The sequence below is a fragment of the Pararge aegeria genome, chromosome 25 (genome assembly GCF_905163445.1).
Source record: "Pararge aegeria chromosome 25, ilParAegt1.1, whole genome shotgun sequence".
NCBI classification, from domain to species: domain Eukaryota; kingdom Metazoa; phylum Arthropoda; class Insecta; order Lepidoptera; family Nymphalidae; genus Pararge; species Pararge aegeria.
The window spans coordinates 2,885,380-2,905,014 of NC_053204.1; the positions used below are offsets into that span (position 1 = coordinate 2,885,380).

Sequence of the window (19,635 nt, forward strand, 5' to 3'; positions counted from 1 at the left end):
TGTGTGTGCTACTACTAGTTAGTAAAACCTGGCGGCGAAAACGTAGACTGTGTGTATTAGAAAACAATAAACACCATCTTCATTAATAACTCATTACCGTCCCAATACAGGGCACGGGTCTACTCTCAGAATGAGAAAGGCAATAATCCCTATCCCTATCCCTACTAATATTATAAATGTCAATGTAACTTTGTTTGTTACGCTTTCACGCAAAAACTACTGAACCGGTCATCATGAAACTTTGTACACATATTCTTGGAAGTGTTAGAAGTAATATAGGATACTTTTTATACTATTTTTAAGCACGGCTCCTTTGGGAGAGGGGATGAAAATGGTTGTCGATTTTACACCATAACTCCGACAAATTATAACCGATTTATATATTTTTTTTTATAGTATAGAAGTATAACACATATTATAACCTCTATAGTACAATAATAATTATATAAACCGGTTATAATTTGACGGAGTCATGGTGTAAAATCGTCAAACACTTTCATCCGCTCTCCCAAAGGAACCGAGCTTAATGTCGGGATAAAAAGTATCCTATATTACTTCTGACATTTCCAAGAATGTGTACAAAGTTTCATGATGATCGGTTAAGTCGTTTTTGTGTGAAAGCGTAACAAACAAACTTACATTGACATTTATAATATTAGTAGGGATTTCAAACAAACACATAAAAAGTAAGCCAAAGAATACAGATAGTCTGTGATTTCCACAGTAGGATTCCCTGTGTCGTGAAAATCACTCCCTTCAAGGTTGAATACAATAAAGATAAATAAAGGTAATTTAATAAAAAAACAAAAAAAAACAAAAACATAAAAAAAAAAATTAAGAGAAAAAAAAAAAGCTTAGCATACAAATTCTGTTGGAGCAATAATGACAAAAAATGTTCTTTAGAGTGTGTGTGTGTGCGTGTGTATGATTGTGTTGATGTGTGTGTATGACTGTGTTTGTTTGTGCACCCGTGTGTCTCTCTGTGTGTTTATTGTATGTTATATTTATTCTAATATTGTGAGCATTTTTTCTCCGTAGCTTATTCAATTAACCATTTATCAAGTGTTTTTTTTACATATTCTGCTAACCTTCGTATAGAGGAATTTGTAGTGCAATAAAAAAAAGGTTCTTATTTGTGTGTGTACATCCCTATTAATAAATTACGTTAGGCCAGTTCAAAGGGCTGGCGGCAGATAAAGCTAATTGTTGCCGTGGCATCCGCTACGGTTCGTAATTGAATGGCGGGCTTCAACCATTCATTGTTTCTAAAATCCGGCTCGTACGCAGTAGTTAGAAATAGCATGCCTTGTGACGAATCCGTATAGTATCCAGTGGCGTGCACTTCATATATGCACAAAAGCACTGCATACCCTAAAATTGATATATAACCCGTATAGGAGGAGAATTTCAGCCGTTATATTCAATTTCCCTGCAGTTTGCATACCCTGGTAAGGAACCCAATGCACGCCACTGATAGTATCACAGATAAGAATCAAGTTGCCAATACCCCACGCATTCCCGCGGGTGTCGTACGAGGTGACCAAGTGAATGTTACGAAGAGCGGACAGTAGCGTCCTACTAGAATCTGCTGCGATCACTATCCTGTCTGCCAAGCGTGGTGATTGGAAAACTCTCCAGGAGGGAGGCCTTTGCTCCAGCAGTTGTAGGCATTTTTTTTTTATTCCACTACAAGTTAGCCCTTGACTGCAATCTCACCTGGTGTTAAGTTGTGATGCAGTCTAACGGGCTAATCTGTTAGGGAGTATGCTAGTCATATCAGTAATCGGTTTCAACGCGACATCGCACCGGAACACTAAATCGCTCGCACTAAACTAGCCACGGCCAAAGCCTCTCACCAGACTAGAGCAGAGAAAATTCAGAAATTATACATCCCCAAATGGCCCCTGCCGGGACCCGGGATCGAACCAGGGTGCGCCAGGGTGGTCGTCAATGATGAAGGCCAATAATCTTTACTGTTTTCTTATAATACCGTAGGAAACGATTATTTTCCTGAGATAAAAATATTTTTATTTTATTTATTTATACTCTTTATTTGCACACAAATATAGATATACAGAATACAGAAGAAGAATAAAAGAAAACACGGACAGAAGAAGTATACAAAAGGCGACCTTATCGCTTTGTAGCGATCTCTTCCAGGCAACCTTAGGATAAGGAAAACAAAAGGATGACAAACTTCAGGTTTTGCATATTAAAAAAAAATGCATACTAATAACTACATCCTAATACTTACTTAAACTAGATTACACAAATGAAATAATACATAATATAATAAATATTAAAAAAAAAATAATAATAATAAACTAATTTATATTTTGTTTGTTTTTCGACTCTATCGTTGCATTTTAAACTTAACTAATATTCACCATAACTTTGGATGGAATGGAAGTGAAGTCGAGCTCCTACACAATGCGCTATCACCGCTTAGATACTCAAAAATTTACTTAAAATATTAAAAGGCAAAACTCAGACGGATCTTGATAGTGTGAGATGCTGAGAGCTTGAAATATAGTCTAGTATATTGCAGTGCAATAAAGTAGACTTCATAAAATAAGTAATTCATTTCAAGGAAATTGTATACAATTTTACAATAAACTACCAGTTTATTTATTTATTAAGAGCACTAACAACATGCATATTACACGTTTTTAAACATAGCACACACACAAAAACATGGACTGATAATTCAGGGTTGCCAGATCGATTCTTCCTGTTAATGGGATCAATAACCGATTTTTCGGGATTTTAGGGCTTTGGTCGGGAGAAATAAAAAAATAAGTTTACAATATTAATTATTCATAATATATTACGTAAACAAAAATATTTTTGCATTGCACTGTAGATTTAAGAAAACAAAAAACATAGTAGGTATTTGTGACACATAAGATAAAAAACGAATTAGCATGTCTATTGTTTTTGTTCTTGCCACAAGTATTTGTAATTTTTTTTATGTGTTATTTGCAAGTTTCGTTTGACGTAAATGTGAACTTTAAATTATCAAACTTGTTTTTCGGGAGATTATTTGCTTTGTCGGGAGTCGGGAGGACATACAAAATTCGATCCATACAACTGGGTCGAACTTAAATACTTATACTAAAGTCCTATTATAGTATTAAGGACTACGTCAACGATAAAAATGCTTGTAGCGAAAAACAACCGGCAAAGTTTGTTGTAGGCTTCTTACACCAGGGCGCGTTTGGAACCCTCGTAGGTTTAGTTTTAAGTTGATGAATTTATTTATCGCCTTCAACTCACTTTTATGTCATATTCTACATGTGTGCCAAAAGTGCCATCTATGTGCCTATTTGAGTAAAGAAATATTTGACTTTGACTTTGAAAGCCTTCGCCCAGCAGTGGGATTTAATGCTTTGGATCATGATGATGGCGTTTAGAGAACTCGCTACAAGGCTTTCTTCTGTACCTACCTCACAGGTGTATTCAGCTGTGTCCTTTGCAATCAGCTCGTCGACCTGCAGGCTGAAGTTGGCGTACATGCGCGTGCGCAGAGGCAGCAGAAGATTGGGGTCTCGGCTGTCAGCGAGGAGCGTGCCGTTTTTGTACCAGCGCACGCGGATATCGCCTTCTAAGGAAACAGGAAAAAGGAACAAACATAATTACACTAGGTTTCGGGTGGTTTTTGTGATTGTGATTGTGATTGCGATTGTGATTGTGATTGTGACTGTGATAGTGATAGTGATAGTGATAGTGATAGTGATAGTGATAGTGATAGTGATAGTGATAGTGATAGTGATAGTGATAGTGATAGTGATAGTGATAGTGATAGTGATAGTGATAGTGATAGTGATAGTGATAGTGATAGTGATAGTGATAGTGATAGTGATAGTGATAGTGATAGTGATAGTGATAGTGATTGTGATTATGATTGCGATTGCGATTGCGATTGCGATTGCGATTGCGATTGCGATTGTATTATGTCTGCGATTGCGATTGCGATTGCGATTCCGATTGCGATTGCGATTGCGATTGCGATTGTGATTGCGATTGTGATTGTGATTGTGATTATGACTGTGACTGTGATTGCGATTGCGATTGTGATTATGACTGTGACTGTGATTGTGATTGTGATTGTGATTGTGATTGTGATTGTGATTGTGATTGTGATTGTGATTGTGATTGTTATTGTGATTGTGATTGTGTTTGCGATTGCGATTGCGATTGCGATTGCGATTGTGATTGCGATTGCGATTGCGATTGCGATTGTGATTGCGATTGTGATTATTGTGATTGTGACTGTGATTATGACTGTGATTATGACTGTGATTATGACTGTGTCTGTGATTGTGATTGTGATTTCGATTGAGATTGCGATTTCGATTGCGATTGCGATTGCGATTGCGATTGTGATTGCGATTGTGATTATTGTGATTATGACTGTGACTGTGATTGTGATTGTGATTGTGATTGTGATTGTGATTGTGATTGTGATTGTGATTGTGTTTGCGATTGCGATTGCGATTGCGATTGCGATTGCGATTGCGATTGCGATTGTGATTGCGATTGTGATTATTGTGATTGTGACTGTGATTATGACTGTGATTATGACTGTGATTATGACTGTGTCTGTGATTGTGATTGTGATTGTGGTTTCGATTGAGATTGCGATTTCGATTGCGATTGCGATTGCGATTGCCATTGCGATTGTGGTTGTGATTGTTATGATTTCTATTGCAATTGTGATTGTGATTATTGTGATAGTGACTGTGATTGTGATTATTGTGATTGTGACTGTGATAGTGATAGTGATAGTGATAGTGATAGTGATAGTGATAGTGATAGTGATAGTGATTGTGATTGTGATTGTGATTGCGATTGCGATTGCGATTGCGATTGTGATAGTGTTTGCGATTGCGATTGCGATTGCGATTGCGATTGCGATTGCGATTGTGATTGCGATTGTGATTGTGATTGTGATTATGACTGTGACTGTGATTGCGATTGTGATTGTGATTATTATGACTGTGACTGTGACTGTGACTGTGACTGTGACTGTGACTGAAATTGTGATTGCGATTGTGATTATTGTGATTATGACTGTGACTGTGATTGTGATTGCTATTTTGATTGTGATTGTGATTGTGATTGTGATTGTGACTGTGATTGTGATCGTGATCGTGATCGTGTTTGCGATTGCGATTGCGATTGCGATTGCGATTGTGATTGTGATTATGACTGTGACTGTGATTATTGTGATTGTGATTGTGATTGCGATTGTGATTGTGATTGTGATTGTGATTGTGATTGTGATTGTGATTGTGATTGTTATTGTGATTGTGATTGTGATTGTGTTTGCGATTGCGATTGCGATTGCGATTGCGATTGCGATTGTGATTGCGATTGTGATTATTGTGATTATGACTGTGACTGTGACTGTGATTGTGATTGTGATTGTGATTGTGATTGTGATTGTGATTGTGATTGTGATTGTGATTGTGATTGTGATTGTGATTGTTATTGTGATTGTGATTGTGTTTGCGATTGCGATTGCGATTGCGATTGCGATTGCGATTGCGATTGCGATTGTGATTGCGATTGTGATTATTGTGATTGTGACTGTGATTATGACTGTGATTATGACTGTGATTATGACTGTGATTATGACTGTGTCTGTGATTGTGATTGTGATTGTGATTTCGATTGAGATTGCGATTTCGATTGCGATTGCGATTGCGATTGCGATTGCGATTGCGATTGTGATCGCGATTGTGATTATTGTGATTATGACTGTGACTGTGATTGTGATTGTGATTGTGATTGTGATTGTGATTGTGATTGTGATTGTGATTGTGATTGTGATTGTGATTGTTATTGTGATTGTGATTGTGTTGCCGATTGCGATTGCGATTGCGATTGCGATTGCGATTGTGATTGCGATTGTGATTATTGTGATTGTGACTGTGATTATGACTGTGATTATGACTGTTATTATGACTGTGTCTGTGATTGTGATTGTGATTTCGATTGAGATTGCGATTTCGATTGCGATTGCGATTGCGATTGCCATTGCGATTGTGGTTGTGATTGTTATGATTTCTATTGCAATTGTGATTGTGATTATTGTGATAGTGACTGTGATTGTGATTATTGTGATTGTGACTGTGATAGTGATAGTGATAGTGATAGTGATAGTGATAGTGATAGTGATAGTGATAGTGATAGTGATAGTGATTGTGATTGTGATTGTGATTGCGATTGCGATTGCGATTGTGATAGTGTTTGCGATTGCGATTGCGATTGCGATTGCGATTGCGATTGCGATTGCGATTGTGATTGTGATTGCGATTGTGATTGTGATTGTGATTGTGATTATGACTGTGACTGTGATTGCGATTGTGATTGTGATTATTATGACTGTGACTGTGATTATGATTGGAATTACGATTGCGATTGTGATTATTATGACTGTGACTGTGACTGTGACTGAAATTGTGATTGCGATTGTGATTATTGTGATTATGACTGTGACTGTGATTGTGATTGTTATTTTGATTGTGATTGTGATTGTGATTGTGATTGTGATTGTGATTGCGATTGCGATTGTGATTGTGATTGCGATTGCGATTGTGATTGCGATTGTTGTGATTGTGATTATTGTGATTGTGACTGTGCTTGTGTTTGCGATTGTGATTGCGATTGCGATTGCGATTGCGATTACAAACTCTTATATATATTTTTAAATGTCACTTATGACTGTACATATCAATGGTGACTCTAATAAAGGTTCGATATACAAACTCGCGAAAAGAGGTTTTCTTTACGATGATAGTGCATATGATTATATTAATGAATATATACATAAATACTATATATCACTTCAACAAAAGTCATGATTTAAAGAGAAATGTGTTGTGTGTTAATGGTAGGAACCTCGTTCATATGCCCAACCAATACAAGGGGACCCATTTAGTGACAATTGGTACACAAAGATCCGAATCTATGCCCCCTTCCTGTCCGTAACGAGAACATTCATGTATGAATAGCACTTTCCTTTGGACGAGTGTGTATTAATCTGAACCGATGGTAAACTTACCTTGTTTTTAATTCCACTGCAAGATAGCACTCGACAACAATCATACCTACTGGTAAGAGATAATGCAGTCTAAGACGGAAACGGGCTAACCTACAAAGAGGTTATATTAGACCCGTACCCCTGGACAGTTTCTTCGCAGCATCGCAACTTGACATCAAGGGCTAATTTGTAGTGCATTAAAAAAAACATTTATTTATAATTACTGAGTTATAATATAATTAAATATATAAATTATGATACAAAAGGTAATATTAGATTTACCATTACATAAAATTAAAGAATGTATAAAAACACTATTGATGAATTTCTTTATGACAAGGTTGTCTGAAGCCGCTCCGCTTTCGTCTCACACAAGATAAATAAATATACTACGACACTACACACATCGCCATCTAGCCCCAATTTAAGCGTAGCTTGTGTTATTGGTATTAAGATGACTGATGAATATTTTTTATAAATAATATACATAAATACTTAGAATATACATATAAACACACAGACACTGAAAAACATTCATGCTCATCACACAAACATTTTCCAGTAGTGGGAATCGAACCCACGGCCTTGGACTCAGAAAGAAGGGTCGCTGCAAACAGCGTCTATCGGCCGTCAGATAGAACAATGATTGTTAAGTTGGAAAATTATGTTGGAAAAGAACTACTGCTGAGTTTCTTGCTGGCAGAATCTCGGTAGAATCTGCCTTCCGAACTAGTGTTAGAGTCACGACAAACAGAAATACTTGACGTTTCAAAAGTGCTTATTAAGGCTTATTTTTAATAAATTAATTTTGATTTTTTTTTAGTTTATGTACAACCGTACAAGTGATAAAATATTTTTATGGATCTTTCAAACTATATGAAATTGTAAATATTCGAAGTCGAGTTATTCCAAATTTATCACACACAATTCACATAAAAAAATACAAGTAAAAATAACTGCGAGATCTTGTTATAATAAGTTGTTATTCCTAATAAAACACTTCTATATAGATATTTAAAATCATCAGATATTTTTTTTAAAAAGGCATTTTGATATAACACCTCAACATTCAAGTAAAAAAAGCAACGATTTGAGCAATCAAAACAAATGCTAGGCTGCTCTTTGGTATATAATTGCCTAGCGTCTCGTACATCTTCATTCTGTCTGAATGTAGCTACAAAAGAACTTAATCAATATTTTTTAATATTATTTTCTCTGATTAGTAATTTAGTCTTCTAAGTTAAATGTGTGTTTTCTTTCTTTCTCTTCTTTTATATCAACCAATCAATAAGTTTATCAATTCCTTTGTTTCTTTTTTTAGCTCTAGAGATTTTTATTAACTTGCTATTACAGCTATATTTAAATTTTGATTAGGTTCTTAAGGTAGGTACCTAAAGTTAATATTATCTCACATAGTAAGTGTTACTCGTATGTACATCGTATCGCCCTACTGATCCTTACAATATTATGTGGATAGTGTTTACATATTACCTTTTTTATGTTTAGTTTTAGTTTAGAGCTATTTTTGTAATATGAAATTGTTTTCTGTCCCAAATAAATAAAAAATAAATAAAAATAAAAATGATTAGATTTGAAGTATAAGGAATTCAGCATACACGAATTGATCAATATATCAACATACATGCACATCCATACAATTATTCACTCAACGTTCGCAGGTATTTTTTTGTTTCGCAACGACGGCGGTGACACTGCGTAGTAGACGCGTGGCTAAAGGTCCCCATTCACAGCCAATCTGTCCCAGCGATCGATTGCATGTAATCGCAGCTTCGCTTTAAAACTTCCATTCAAATACGAGCGATCGAGCGCTATGAATCGATTGGAATATAACGTGATATTGCATGCTCCGATACTTTAAGCTACAGGTTGCTAACCTGTAGCTCGTACGAAGGACTTAAGCCAGTTTACATGGATTCATCATCATAGCCTATAAAAGTCCACTGCTGCTGTCCACAGACAGAAAACAAAAATTATATCCCCGGTATATACCCCCTGACAAGTGACAGGGGATATAATTAACATGTCCATATGCTAAAGCACGGGTAAAGTAGAAGTCTACCTCCGTTTATAATTACACGTATTTGGATATTATTTCCACTTGTGCGCCAGTGCTCTGAGAGTTGATAAAGCTGTGGGAGAGGAAAATTTAACCTTCCTCCAGAGAGATAATTTAAATTTTTGGTTACTATTATTGTTTTTTATAATTCTTAATTTTATATAGCTAATTTTGTTTTATTTTTTGTGATTAATATTTGTTGTTGTTAAATTCTTTTTATAGCCTCGGGGAGACGAATTGGGCAACTGTAATGTCTTCACGGGATGTGTTGCTAAATAAATAAATAAAAGCCTCTCCCACCGAAAGGGTTTGCTAATCACATCTCGCAATCTAAGTTAACGGTAGTAGTAGCACAGAAAACGGTGCTGCCCGTTCTCCGATATTTTCCCTTAGTCGCCTCGTACGATACCCGCGTGTACAGTGACAACTGTATTCTGATCCGCCGTCACCACAAGGCGTTACTTCATCATTATCATCATCATATTAACCCACTACGTATCACGGGTCTCCACCCTCAATTAGAATAGCCATAGCCCACCACGCTGGCCCAGTGCCGATTGGTGGCTGGACACGCTCAAAATTGTATGCAATCGAAATTACTAAAATCACCGGTTTAAGCTTTATATGATGCCATGTCATGCCATGCCATTAATGACAGCGATCGATTGTAAGTTTATGAACGACAGTTTTGAGGCGACGGATCGTGAATGGTGCCCTTATCGATAGATATACACGTTCAGGCCGTCCTAGTTCTAAAACGACGGATCGCGCCGTGAATAGAGCCGGGACCTTTACACAAAAGTGTCCCGCTTTTGTGCCTTTTGTGAACACCCACAAACGCACACTACATATTCAAACAGCTGCCCTATCTGATTGCGACTTGCAAATTATGGAGATAATAATAAAATTATTACGTTGTGCGTTAAACACTTCCGTCAGGTATAGGTACAAACCCAATTTCATTTGCAGGAAGTCGATTTACATAGTTTTTAACTTTAGAACTTTACTTCATTTTTTAAAAATAGGTTAAGAATTTGGTTAATAAGCAAGGCGTATTATAATATTAACGAATATTTTTGTAACGTTTCTTAGTTAGTGTCTAAAGTTTAAAATTTTAAATAATTTAAATAAACTCTAAATATGTAAGAAAATTGCACGCCAGAAAGTGGCAAACTGTTGGAACTGTTCCCACTTACAACACCAAAAATATGTGTGTACATATTTTTGGGTAAAGCTATAAAATTTATTCTATTCTATTCTATTCAGTAAAAGATGAAACAATAAAATATTTTGTAATATAGTCACTTCTTATGAATTCGCGGTATGGAAAAATGATGAGAGTAATTTTTTTACGATGCGCATGCCGTCACAAAAAACCAACACCCTGAAGCTAGCTGTAAGGTTTGACAGTGGCACTTTCAATTGTCAAACTTTGCGGCCTCCCAAAAATCTAAATGCGGTTCAAACCTCAAACTTTAATATTGAGTGAAACTTGGTTGTCCGCTAATTAGTCTATTGGTTTTCCAATTTTTTTATGTGTAACTTCCAACGCGTGTAGGTACATAGTACACACACGTTTTTTTTTAATCTTTCTAATACAAACATCAGGGTTGGAACTGCGTGTTGCCAGTGATGAATTACGGCTTTGAAACGTAGTTGTTTTCTATGGGCGTGGTTGTTTTTATAAGAAGGCTTAAAGTAACACGGCGGGTGATGGAGAGAGCTATGTTTGGTGTATCTCTACGTGATCAAATCAGACTAGAAGAGCTTCGTTGAAGAACTACAGTTGAGACTTGCCACTTCAGTGATAGAGCCTGATAGTGTTCCGAATTTGATATTTTAAAACTATAACTATTTCTCGATCTCCTTGGTGAACTGTTAAGTACCGTGGTCCTATGAATGGGAGTATTTTTGAGTATTTTTGTTTCTTTATCACCTGTTGCTGTTTATTTTGCGATATCCTGAATCCTTTTTTTAGGACTCTGGTTTACTCCCCGACAGGGGATCGTGATTACAAATAAACAAACAAATATTTCCTCTTTTTAATAGGGTACATACCTATATATTTTAGAACTTTTTGTAAAGTTGTTTAATTCAATTAGTCAAAAAAAGGTTATATGTATAACGAAACAAGCTGTAAACCAAGTGTAACAATTTGTAAAAATATTCTTGTCTTGTAGTTATATTCTTGTTTATTTTTTCTGTTTATTATTTTAATTTTTTTCCGTACTAGTCAGCCAAGGGATAATAAAGCTTTATTTTATTATTTATTGTTGTAAATCGAGTCGAATATCGATAACAATTCTTGCCGTCCCTACCAACCATAGACAATCCAAGCAGATTAAATAATCTTGGTATTTAAATTATCTTACTTTAAATTCTCGTCCAATAACGGGTTGGGCGTCAAATATAAATTACATAAACACAGCGGCACTATAATCTAATCATTAATAAAAACGATTGTTACAAAATTATGACCCCGGCTATTTGTTTAGACATATTTGAAAATATAAGGAATCTCACATACAAGTCTGAAGAGTTGCGTTTAATTTTTGTAATGCGGTCAGGAAATATATTACTGTCCTTTAAAAAATTAAGGCAGTAATTAATGTTCATAAATAATTATTCCATAGAATAGTTAATATTGTATTTTTATACTCAGAGTCTGTTTTTTTTTTTACTCTAGACGTAGTTTTCTATGTAGTTTTCTCTATGCCAAAAATCAAGTCGATTGGTTGCGAATAATATAACATAGTGCGTCTGTTTATTTGAACCGATTTCAATGAAGTTTAGCACATATATACGAGAAGCTTGTGTCATGGATACGAACAAAGGATATTTATTTCTTGTTGTCCCTAAATAAACACTTGTTCTTTTTATATTAGAATTGGAAATAACTTCTGTGAAGTTTTCGTGTGGTGACGGCATATATGATAACAGTTGTCCCTCTTCCTCCCGCGGATATCGTACGAGATGATTAAGGGAATAAAGAGGAAAACGGGCAGCAGCGTTCTTTGTGCTACTACTACCATTTACTACGATACCTCTGCAGTCAGCACCGATCTTAGGCACATTCAATATCCAAGTTTTTTTTTAAATTTTGTAAAGGATTCCTAAATGCCTGAGAGTGGCCAATAATATTTTCAAAGGCGTGTGAAGTCTAATAATCTGCAGTTGGCCAGCGTAGTGGACTTCTCATTCTGAGAGGACAAGCGTGCCCTGCAGTGAGCTGATAATGCTGGTAACACAGAATAAAGAACGTACAGAAACCGTGTACACGTCTATTATTGAAGCATCAAAAACCACTCCACTTTAGTAGTGTATCTCGAACAGGTGGTTAGTCACCTCATTCCATTTAGCAGTTGACAGTAATTATTTTACCTCTAATATTCTAAACGTTTACCATAATTTGGGGAAAATGGGAAAAATTTGTGAGTTAGCAACTTTCCGCGGGTGTGAAGTGCAGGGCGTTTACACTGCTTGAGGACACAATGCATTGCATGCAATAACGGCTGAATGAGGGTTCTGTATGTTGTTAAATCTGTGGCTAGTAAGAATTAGGGTCTGTTAGCGCGGCATTTTTAAAAGTCCCGAAAGATGTGCTGCACCAGATAGAGTATATAATATATTATGCGATTTCATTTATTTAAGAACATGCTCCGATGCTTCAGTAGTTTGCATGTTGGAGTACAGATCACATGTTCCAGGTTCTATTCGCAGTATTGGATTATTTGTAATTTACCGGCAAGTACGTTCATATCACTTGTCAGTGACAAGCGTATATATACGGGATAAGTTGTTACACACTGTGAAAAACCAATTCGTGTTCGAGTGCCCTAAGCGACACATTGCTGTAAAAGACCCGCCAAGTACGAGTCCGACTTGCACACAAGGGGTTCCGTACTTTTTAAATACTTTTGTAAAAGAAAGAACGTTTGTTTTTCGTTTTATAACAATACTTAAAAATTGGATGATGACTATTTTTTTTTTTATTTAATTAAATCCGTATACAATTCCGTTTTCAATTATTTGTTTATTTTCAATAATTTTTTAATTTTTTAATCTCACTTTTTAATTATTTGTTTGTATAGCAGCAAAATAAATACATACTCTGTGAATATTATAACTCTATAAAGGTACTTTAATTCAAATTCGAATTTAATATTCATTAACTTCATGTAGACCTCTTTAATTTTTGACTACCTTCCTGGCGCAACGGTGAGCGCTGTGAATTTAAATAGAAGCTCCCTGGTTCGATTCCTGACAGGGGCAATTTGGGAATTTATAATTTCTGAATTTTCTCTGGTCTGGTCTGGTGGGAGGCTTTGGCCGTCGCTAGTTAACAAACACCCTACTGACAAAGTCGTGCCACTAAGTGTTGCGAAGAAACCGATTAGGGGTATGCCTACCATACTCCCTAACAGGTTAGCCCACTATTATCTTAGACTGCATTATTACTTACTGCCAGGTGAGATTACAATCAAGGTTTGTAATCTAGTACACTTGTAGTAGAATAAAAAAATCCAAAGTGCTCATTTAATTATCAAATATTGAAAAAAAAAAAAAGAAAAAAAATATATTTTAAAACAGCTGTACTAGGAAAGTGATGCACAGGCGCCCCTGGTGGAATAAAATGTACATAATATCTATAGATATAGATATATCACCATCCATGTTAATTTTACATGGATAAATATAGATCAGATCATGGATAAATATAGATAAATATAGATCAGTACAGTCTTGCAGTTTTCGTTTTTTATTAATTGCAATTAAAGTACTCTGAATTAAGTAATCATTCGCATTCAGTGACCTACATCGTCGATTAGAATTTAAAAAAAAAAAAAATAACTCAAATAATGGATTTTTTCACAAGTTAGTTAGGGTTTCACACATGACGGACAGGAAAATTTTTTGACCTATTTTGGTGTTTTTTTCCAATTCTATTGCAGTAAATCAATTTTTTTAAAGTATGGAATTAATCTCCATTAAATTATCTCGACAATAGTATGCAAAATATCTTGATTCCGTTAACTAACAAGGCTATAATAATAAAAATAGCCGCCGAAATGAGGCGAAAAAAAATTTTCGATCGTAAAGCACTGATGCTTCGCATGATGAGTCGTGCAAAAAAAAAAGGTGAGGTTTAAAATGGAAGGTAGATTCCACAAAAAAGAAGCCGGCGAAACTCAGGAGTTTCTCTTTTTCAACATTATAATAATAACAATATTTATTCTGTTTTGTTAAAGTTCACGAGACAAAGCCCTGCTAACAGTCTGACAGTAGGACACCAGACAAACAGTAGAAGTCTTAGGAAACAGTCCCATTGACAGTTTTCGATTACGGAACCCTAAAACACAGTAAAGAGTCGCCGGCGCGGCGTATGATAACTTTAATAAGCTGTAAATAACGATATTTTATGTTGTCCAAATTACGACTTGGAATAATGTAGCGTATAATACCAGATAGCCAGATTACTGTTGCGCAAGGAAAAGGTTTAATCTGAGTAGATAATATGCATTTTTTACAGTTTTAATTGACGGACTAAGCTGTAGAGTAGCCTTTTTTATGCGTGGTGGAAAATCTTTATACCTCCGACCCTTGGCAGGATAGAGGTTATGTGGGATTCCCCCCTCCGAAGGACCCCCTTTAGCAGCAGAAATAAGCATGGCGGCAGTACCTACATCCTCGGTACAGCTTTTTTTTTATTCGAGTACAAGTTAGCCCTTGACTGCAATCTCACCTGGTGGTAAGTGATTATGCAGTCTAAGATGGTAGCGGGCTAACCTGTTAGGGAGTATGGTAGTCATACCCCAAATCGGTTTCTACGCGACATCGCACCGGTACACTAAATCGCTTATCGGCACGTCTTTGTCAGTAGGATGCTAACTAGCTACGGCTATAGAAAATTCAGAAATAATAAATTCCCAAATTGCCACTTCGGGGAATCGACCCGGGACCTCCAACTTAAATTCACAGCGCTCAACATAACTTGACTACGAATCAAGAGAGATAAAACCGATACCAACAATAACTGGTCTTATTAACTTCCTTCTAAAAATCATTTTGGCTTACACACAATAGGTACGAGTTAATTGTATTCGATGTTCTTAAATTCACATTTTCATCATCATTTCCACCAATAGACGTCCACTGCTGGACATAGGTCTTTTGTAGGGAGTTCCACAATCCACGGTCCTGGGCCGTTTGCCTTCAGAGGCTCCCAGCGACTCGCCTGATGTAATCTGTCCACCTCGTTGGGGGCCGACCTACGCTGCGTTTACCGGTGCGGAGTCGCCATTCCAGCACATTAAGACCCCAACGTCCATCGGTTCTCCCAGCTATGTGCCCTGCCCATTGCCACTTCAGCTTCGCGACTCGCTGAGCTATATCGGTAACTCTAGTTCTCCTACGGATCTCCTCATTTCTGATTTTATCACGTAGAGATACTCCTAGCATAGCTCTCTCCATCGCCCGCTGAGTGACTCTGAGCTACTTAAACAGCTTATATTTTCTTCTATCTCTCTCCTTCTTTACTAATAAGACTAAAAGACAAACGTGCATAGTTAGGTATATAAAACAAAAAAAAAACATGAACGTGCCTCGAGAAAGCCTTGGCGCATTAACATACATCGAAGCTTTCTGTTAAGACACTTTTGTTATGTGTACAGCTCGATAGGTGAACATGGGTTTCGAATCTGTGACTATTATAATCAATGAAGGATGATCTTTGAAATTCATATTATTATGGAGGAAGTTGACAAATAGTGACGTCAGTACAACCATACAAAATTAAAGATTTACCTTACGCCGGATATAGCTTTATTAACTTCGATCGGGCCCCTAGGTTCTTATATTACAAAGTAACAAACCGTGACACCAGCGCAGCGATTCATTATTTTTTTCTTGTACGGGGTTGTCAAATAGGTCCTTCCCTACAAAGTGATAGATTTCACTAATGCTAATATTTGTAGCTTTTTTAAAAAAAAGATCACTATAAAATTGATAAACCCGCATAACAGTAGCGTTGTCTGTGCTCTAAAACTCTCTCTGCTATGAGGTCGAGGCTTTTGTCGAGCAATGGAACGTTAATAGGCTAATGAAATTCATAAATAGAACAATATAGTTTAGCTTTGAGCTTTCCATGAGACGAGATAATGCCACAGAGAAACTAGTTACTTAGTTGATAAATGAATGAATGAATTCACTTTTATTGTACACCACATAAACATATAGAAAAGTTGGAAACAAAAAGTATACAATTTGGCGGCCTTATCGCTACATAGCGATCTCTTCCAGGCAACCGAAGGAGTTGAACACAGCTCAAGAGAGGTAGGTGGTGAATATCAATAAACATATATTACTTATAAAAATTCTATAAATTATGTGAACTTGTTATTAACAATTTTACTGTATTTTTAGTGTTGTACTATAAAATATTCATTCATTAATTCGTTTATATTTTTACCAAGCCCCCTTTAACAAAATATACTGACCTGTATTGTCCGTGTAGCAAGGCAGTAATACGGTGTCATTTTCATAAGCTTTTACAGTAACCGGTACACTTTTAAACTCTTGATCACACAATACCAGTTCCACTGATAACATTAATATTAAAACTTTACTACCCATTTTTGCCCAAAAAATATATATTAATTACACCACCACAAAATATCGATACCTTCTTTTTACGAATTTACAACACTTCACATTTAAAAAATCACGAGAAAGTCTTTCAAAGCATTATTCCATTATGATACTAAACGCAACCTAATAGCTAGGTAGGATTCGGATTAACAATAAAAAAGCTTCCTAGGACTTTTTTTTCCTACTTACACTAAACAAAAAACGTTAAAAGTTATTTATTGAAAATTACAAAACCTTCTTCGATTTACGGAAATTAAAAAAGTTTTAAATACGTCACAAAAACAAAATTGTCTATGAAAAAGTTCAAAATTAAAAACCCTCATTCGACATTTGAATTATTGTCGTTCAACGCGCGCGCTACATGTAAAAGAACAGCGTTCATCTGCTCCCGCGCTCGCGCGTTCAATGAGCAGTTAGATTCCTGGGGGCACAACGAGAGATTTGATTTTTCTTTGTTAAAAAAAATGTTTTTAGACTCTATAAAGATTTGTGGCTACCTTTTACCTCAGGAAAACAACACACGGACGAGGAGCGTGACGAATTAAAATATGTATCAGATTGCCATTACAGGTGCTAAATATTATTTAAGAATAGCAGGACAAATGACATTTTAGTTAAAATTTTATCTTATATAATAATTACTGCTAACCATGATGAAATTTAAAATACTCTGGGTGACCCTAAAATAGATAAATTAAAGATTATAATCCTTTAAAAATCCTCAAAAATATAATAATAATATTGCTTTAAGCAATGGTTGTAATGCCCATTTGCCTCTTTCTTTTTTTTTAGGTGTCACATCCCTTAACTGAACATAAAATATGTAAAAAGAAATATTCCTTTTGCCATATTTTCTCCTTTTGTCACATGAGTTGCAGATACTTCAATGTAGAGCTCATTGTGCCACCAACTTTGACGCATCCCGTCAATTAATTGATTCACCTTTATAAAGGAGTCGGCATTTAAAGCAAGATTAGTCATTTAAGACGCCTTTCGGGATCGCGTGTCGACTTTACAAACACTTCCTTGCTCTATGCTGCACATAAACATATTATTGTCTATGGTTATACTATTAAAACTATCCAATCACTCCCTCGTACTTTAAATACCGTTTTCGCTATATTTCCGATTCTGCTTCACATACTGACCTCCGATCTCGGCACGATAACCGTCCGATACTCCCATTTTGCATCATATCATATAATAATATCAACCTATTACCTGCCCACTATAGGGTACGAGTCTCCTCCTACAATGAGAAGGGGTTAAAAGGCCGTAGCCCACCACGCTGTCCCAGTGCGGATTGGTGGACTCCAAACACCTTTTAGAATATTATGGAGAACTCTTAGTTATACTTTAATTGCTTAGAACGCACATAACTTAGAAAAGTTAGAGGAGCGTGCTGGGATTCGAACTCGGCCCACTGAAAGTGAAGCCGAAATCCTACCCACTGGGCTATCACCGCTAAGAAAATGAATATGTTGTGTATTTTAAAAATAAATATTTGTCATCGCATCTAACAATCAGCTATTATTAACAAAGCCAACGAATTTTAAAGCAAGCGTAAGAATATTTCATTTGTCGTCAAGGCTAACCATCTAAATTACTTAATTACTGAGCGTACATTACAACGCCCTTTAATAAACTAATTCACATTATTCTCTTCACAGTCAACATTTTAAGATGAACAAGAAAAATTTTTTTTTTTTAATTTTTTTGCCACTAGCTGGCGTATAAGTCAAAAGCGTGGAGTGTATGACATGTACTTACGACGAATCTATGGAGGGTAGAGGTAAGGAGAGTCATCTGTGTATATGAAAAAGTGTCGTCAAAATGTATTAAATTAGGATGGCGCCACATTTGCATCAGGGTAACTCTTAAAAGAAGCGCCAAATATAAATATTGTTAGAGTAGGCTTGTAAAATAAGCAAGGAAGTATGGAGATACAAGGAAGTAAGGTTATATTTACCACAATATTTTGTACAACGTAAGTTGTTGAAATTCTCAATAATTAACTACTTTAGTCGATAATGACATTAAATTTTTTAACTCTGCATACTTCAATTCATCTACGATTGCTACATTCATACCATACCCTGTGCATCCACCAGCGCCATTGTGGAGGATTTTTGAACTGTTATTTAGCGCATACACTGGACACTTTTTCAACTTTTCTCCCATATAAGATGACTCTCCTTACCTCTACCCTCCATAGACGAATCCAAATTATTATTATATTTTTTTTTAAATTTATTTTACGGTCATGGATGGATTCAAGTCCTTTAAGGCCTTTCAAAAAATATTAGAGTTTAGCTTAAAACTTTATTATTATTTTTAAATCGGAAACTACAAAGATGTCTGACGTAACGTAAACGCGTTACTTCCGTCGGAAAAAAATCTGAGTTACTCCCTAGTCGCGTCTAAAGAAGTTCTACTTCAATACTACTAAATAAATGTAATAAACTATTTTATAAATATTTTCCCTTATTTCTTCCCTGATTAATGCCACTAAAGCAATCTTTTTTTTTTCATAAAATCGTAGTCTATTGGCTAATTATTTGCTATTCTTGAATAGCTAATTACTTAAGAAAATCTGACCCTATAAATTAAACAAAAGTTCACCTATGTACCGCCATGTTTGGAAATCTCAAAGACAATTAATTTGAAAATAAAAAAAAAAACATTAAAAAAATCAGGAGAAACCTAGAGAGTATTTCTTAAAATTCCCATTTTGTTTTCTATTTTTTCTCAATTCATATATTTTTTGCATGCTATCTAATGCGGATTGTTTTTATCTTATATTTTATCTACCTACTAACGTTTTAAAAGCAATCAGAAAATAAACGAATTCTTTTTCGGATGG

At 35.7% G+C, this 19,635-nt stretch overlaps 1 protein-coding gene across 1 annotated transcript in view; it reads right to left on the reverse strand.

Annotated features, from left to right (window-relative positions):
- LOC120634825 (neurotrimin-like) overlaps positions 1-16,948 on the reverse strand; it is a 28,873-nt gene extending 11,925 nt beyond the window's left edge. Inside the window, exons 1-2 of the mRNA XM_039905649.1 lie at positions 16,622-16,948; positions 3,447-3,604 (exon numbers count right to left, since the gene is read on the reverse strand). Of these exons, the coding sequence (XP_039761583.1) occupies positions 3,447-3,604; positions 16,622-16,757 (294 nt within the window). The 5' untranslated portion in view covers positions 16,758-16,948. The remainder of the gene's footprint in view (positions 1-3,446; positions 3,605-16,621) is intronic.
- Between the last annotated feature and the right edge of the window lie 2,687 nt (positions 16,949-19,635).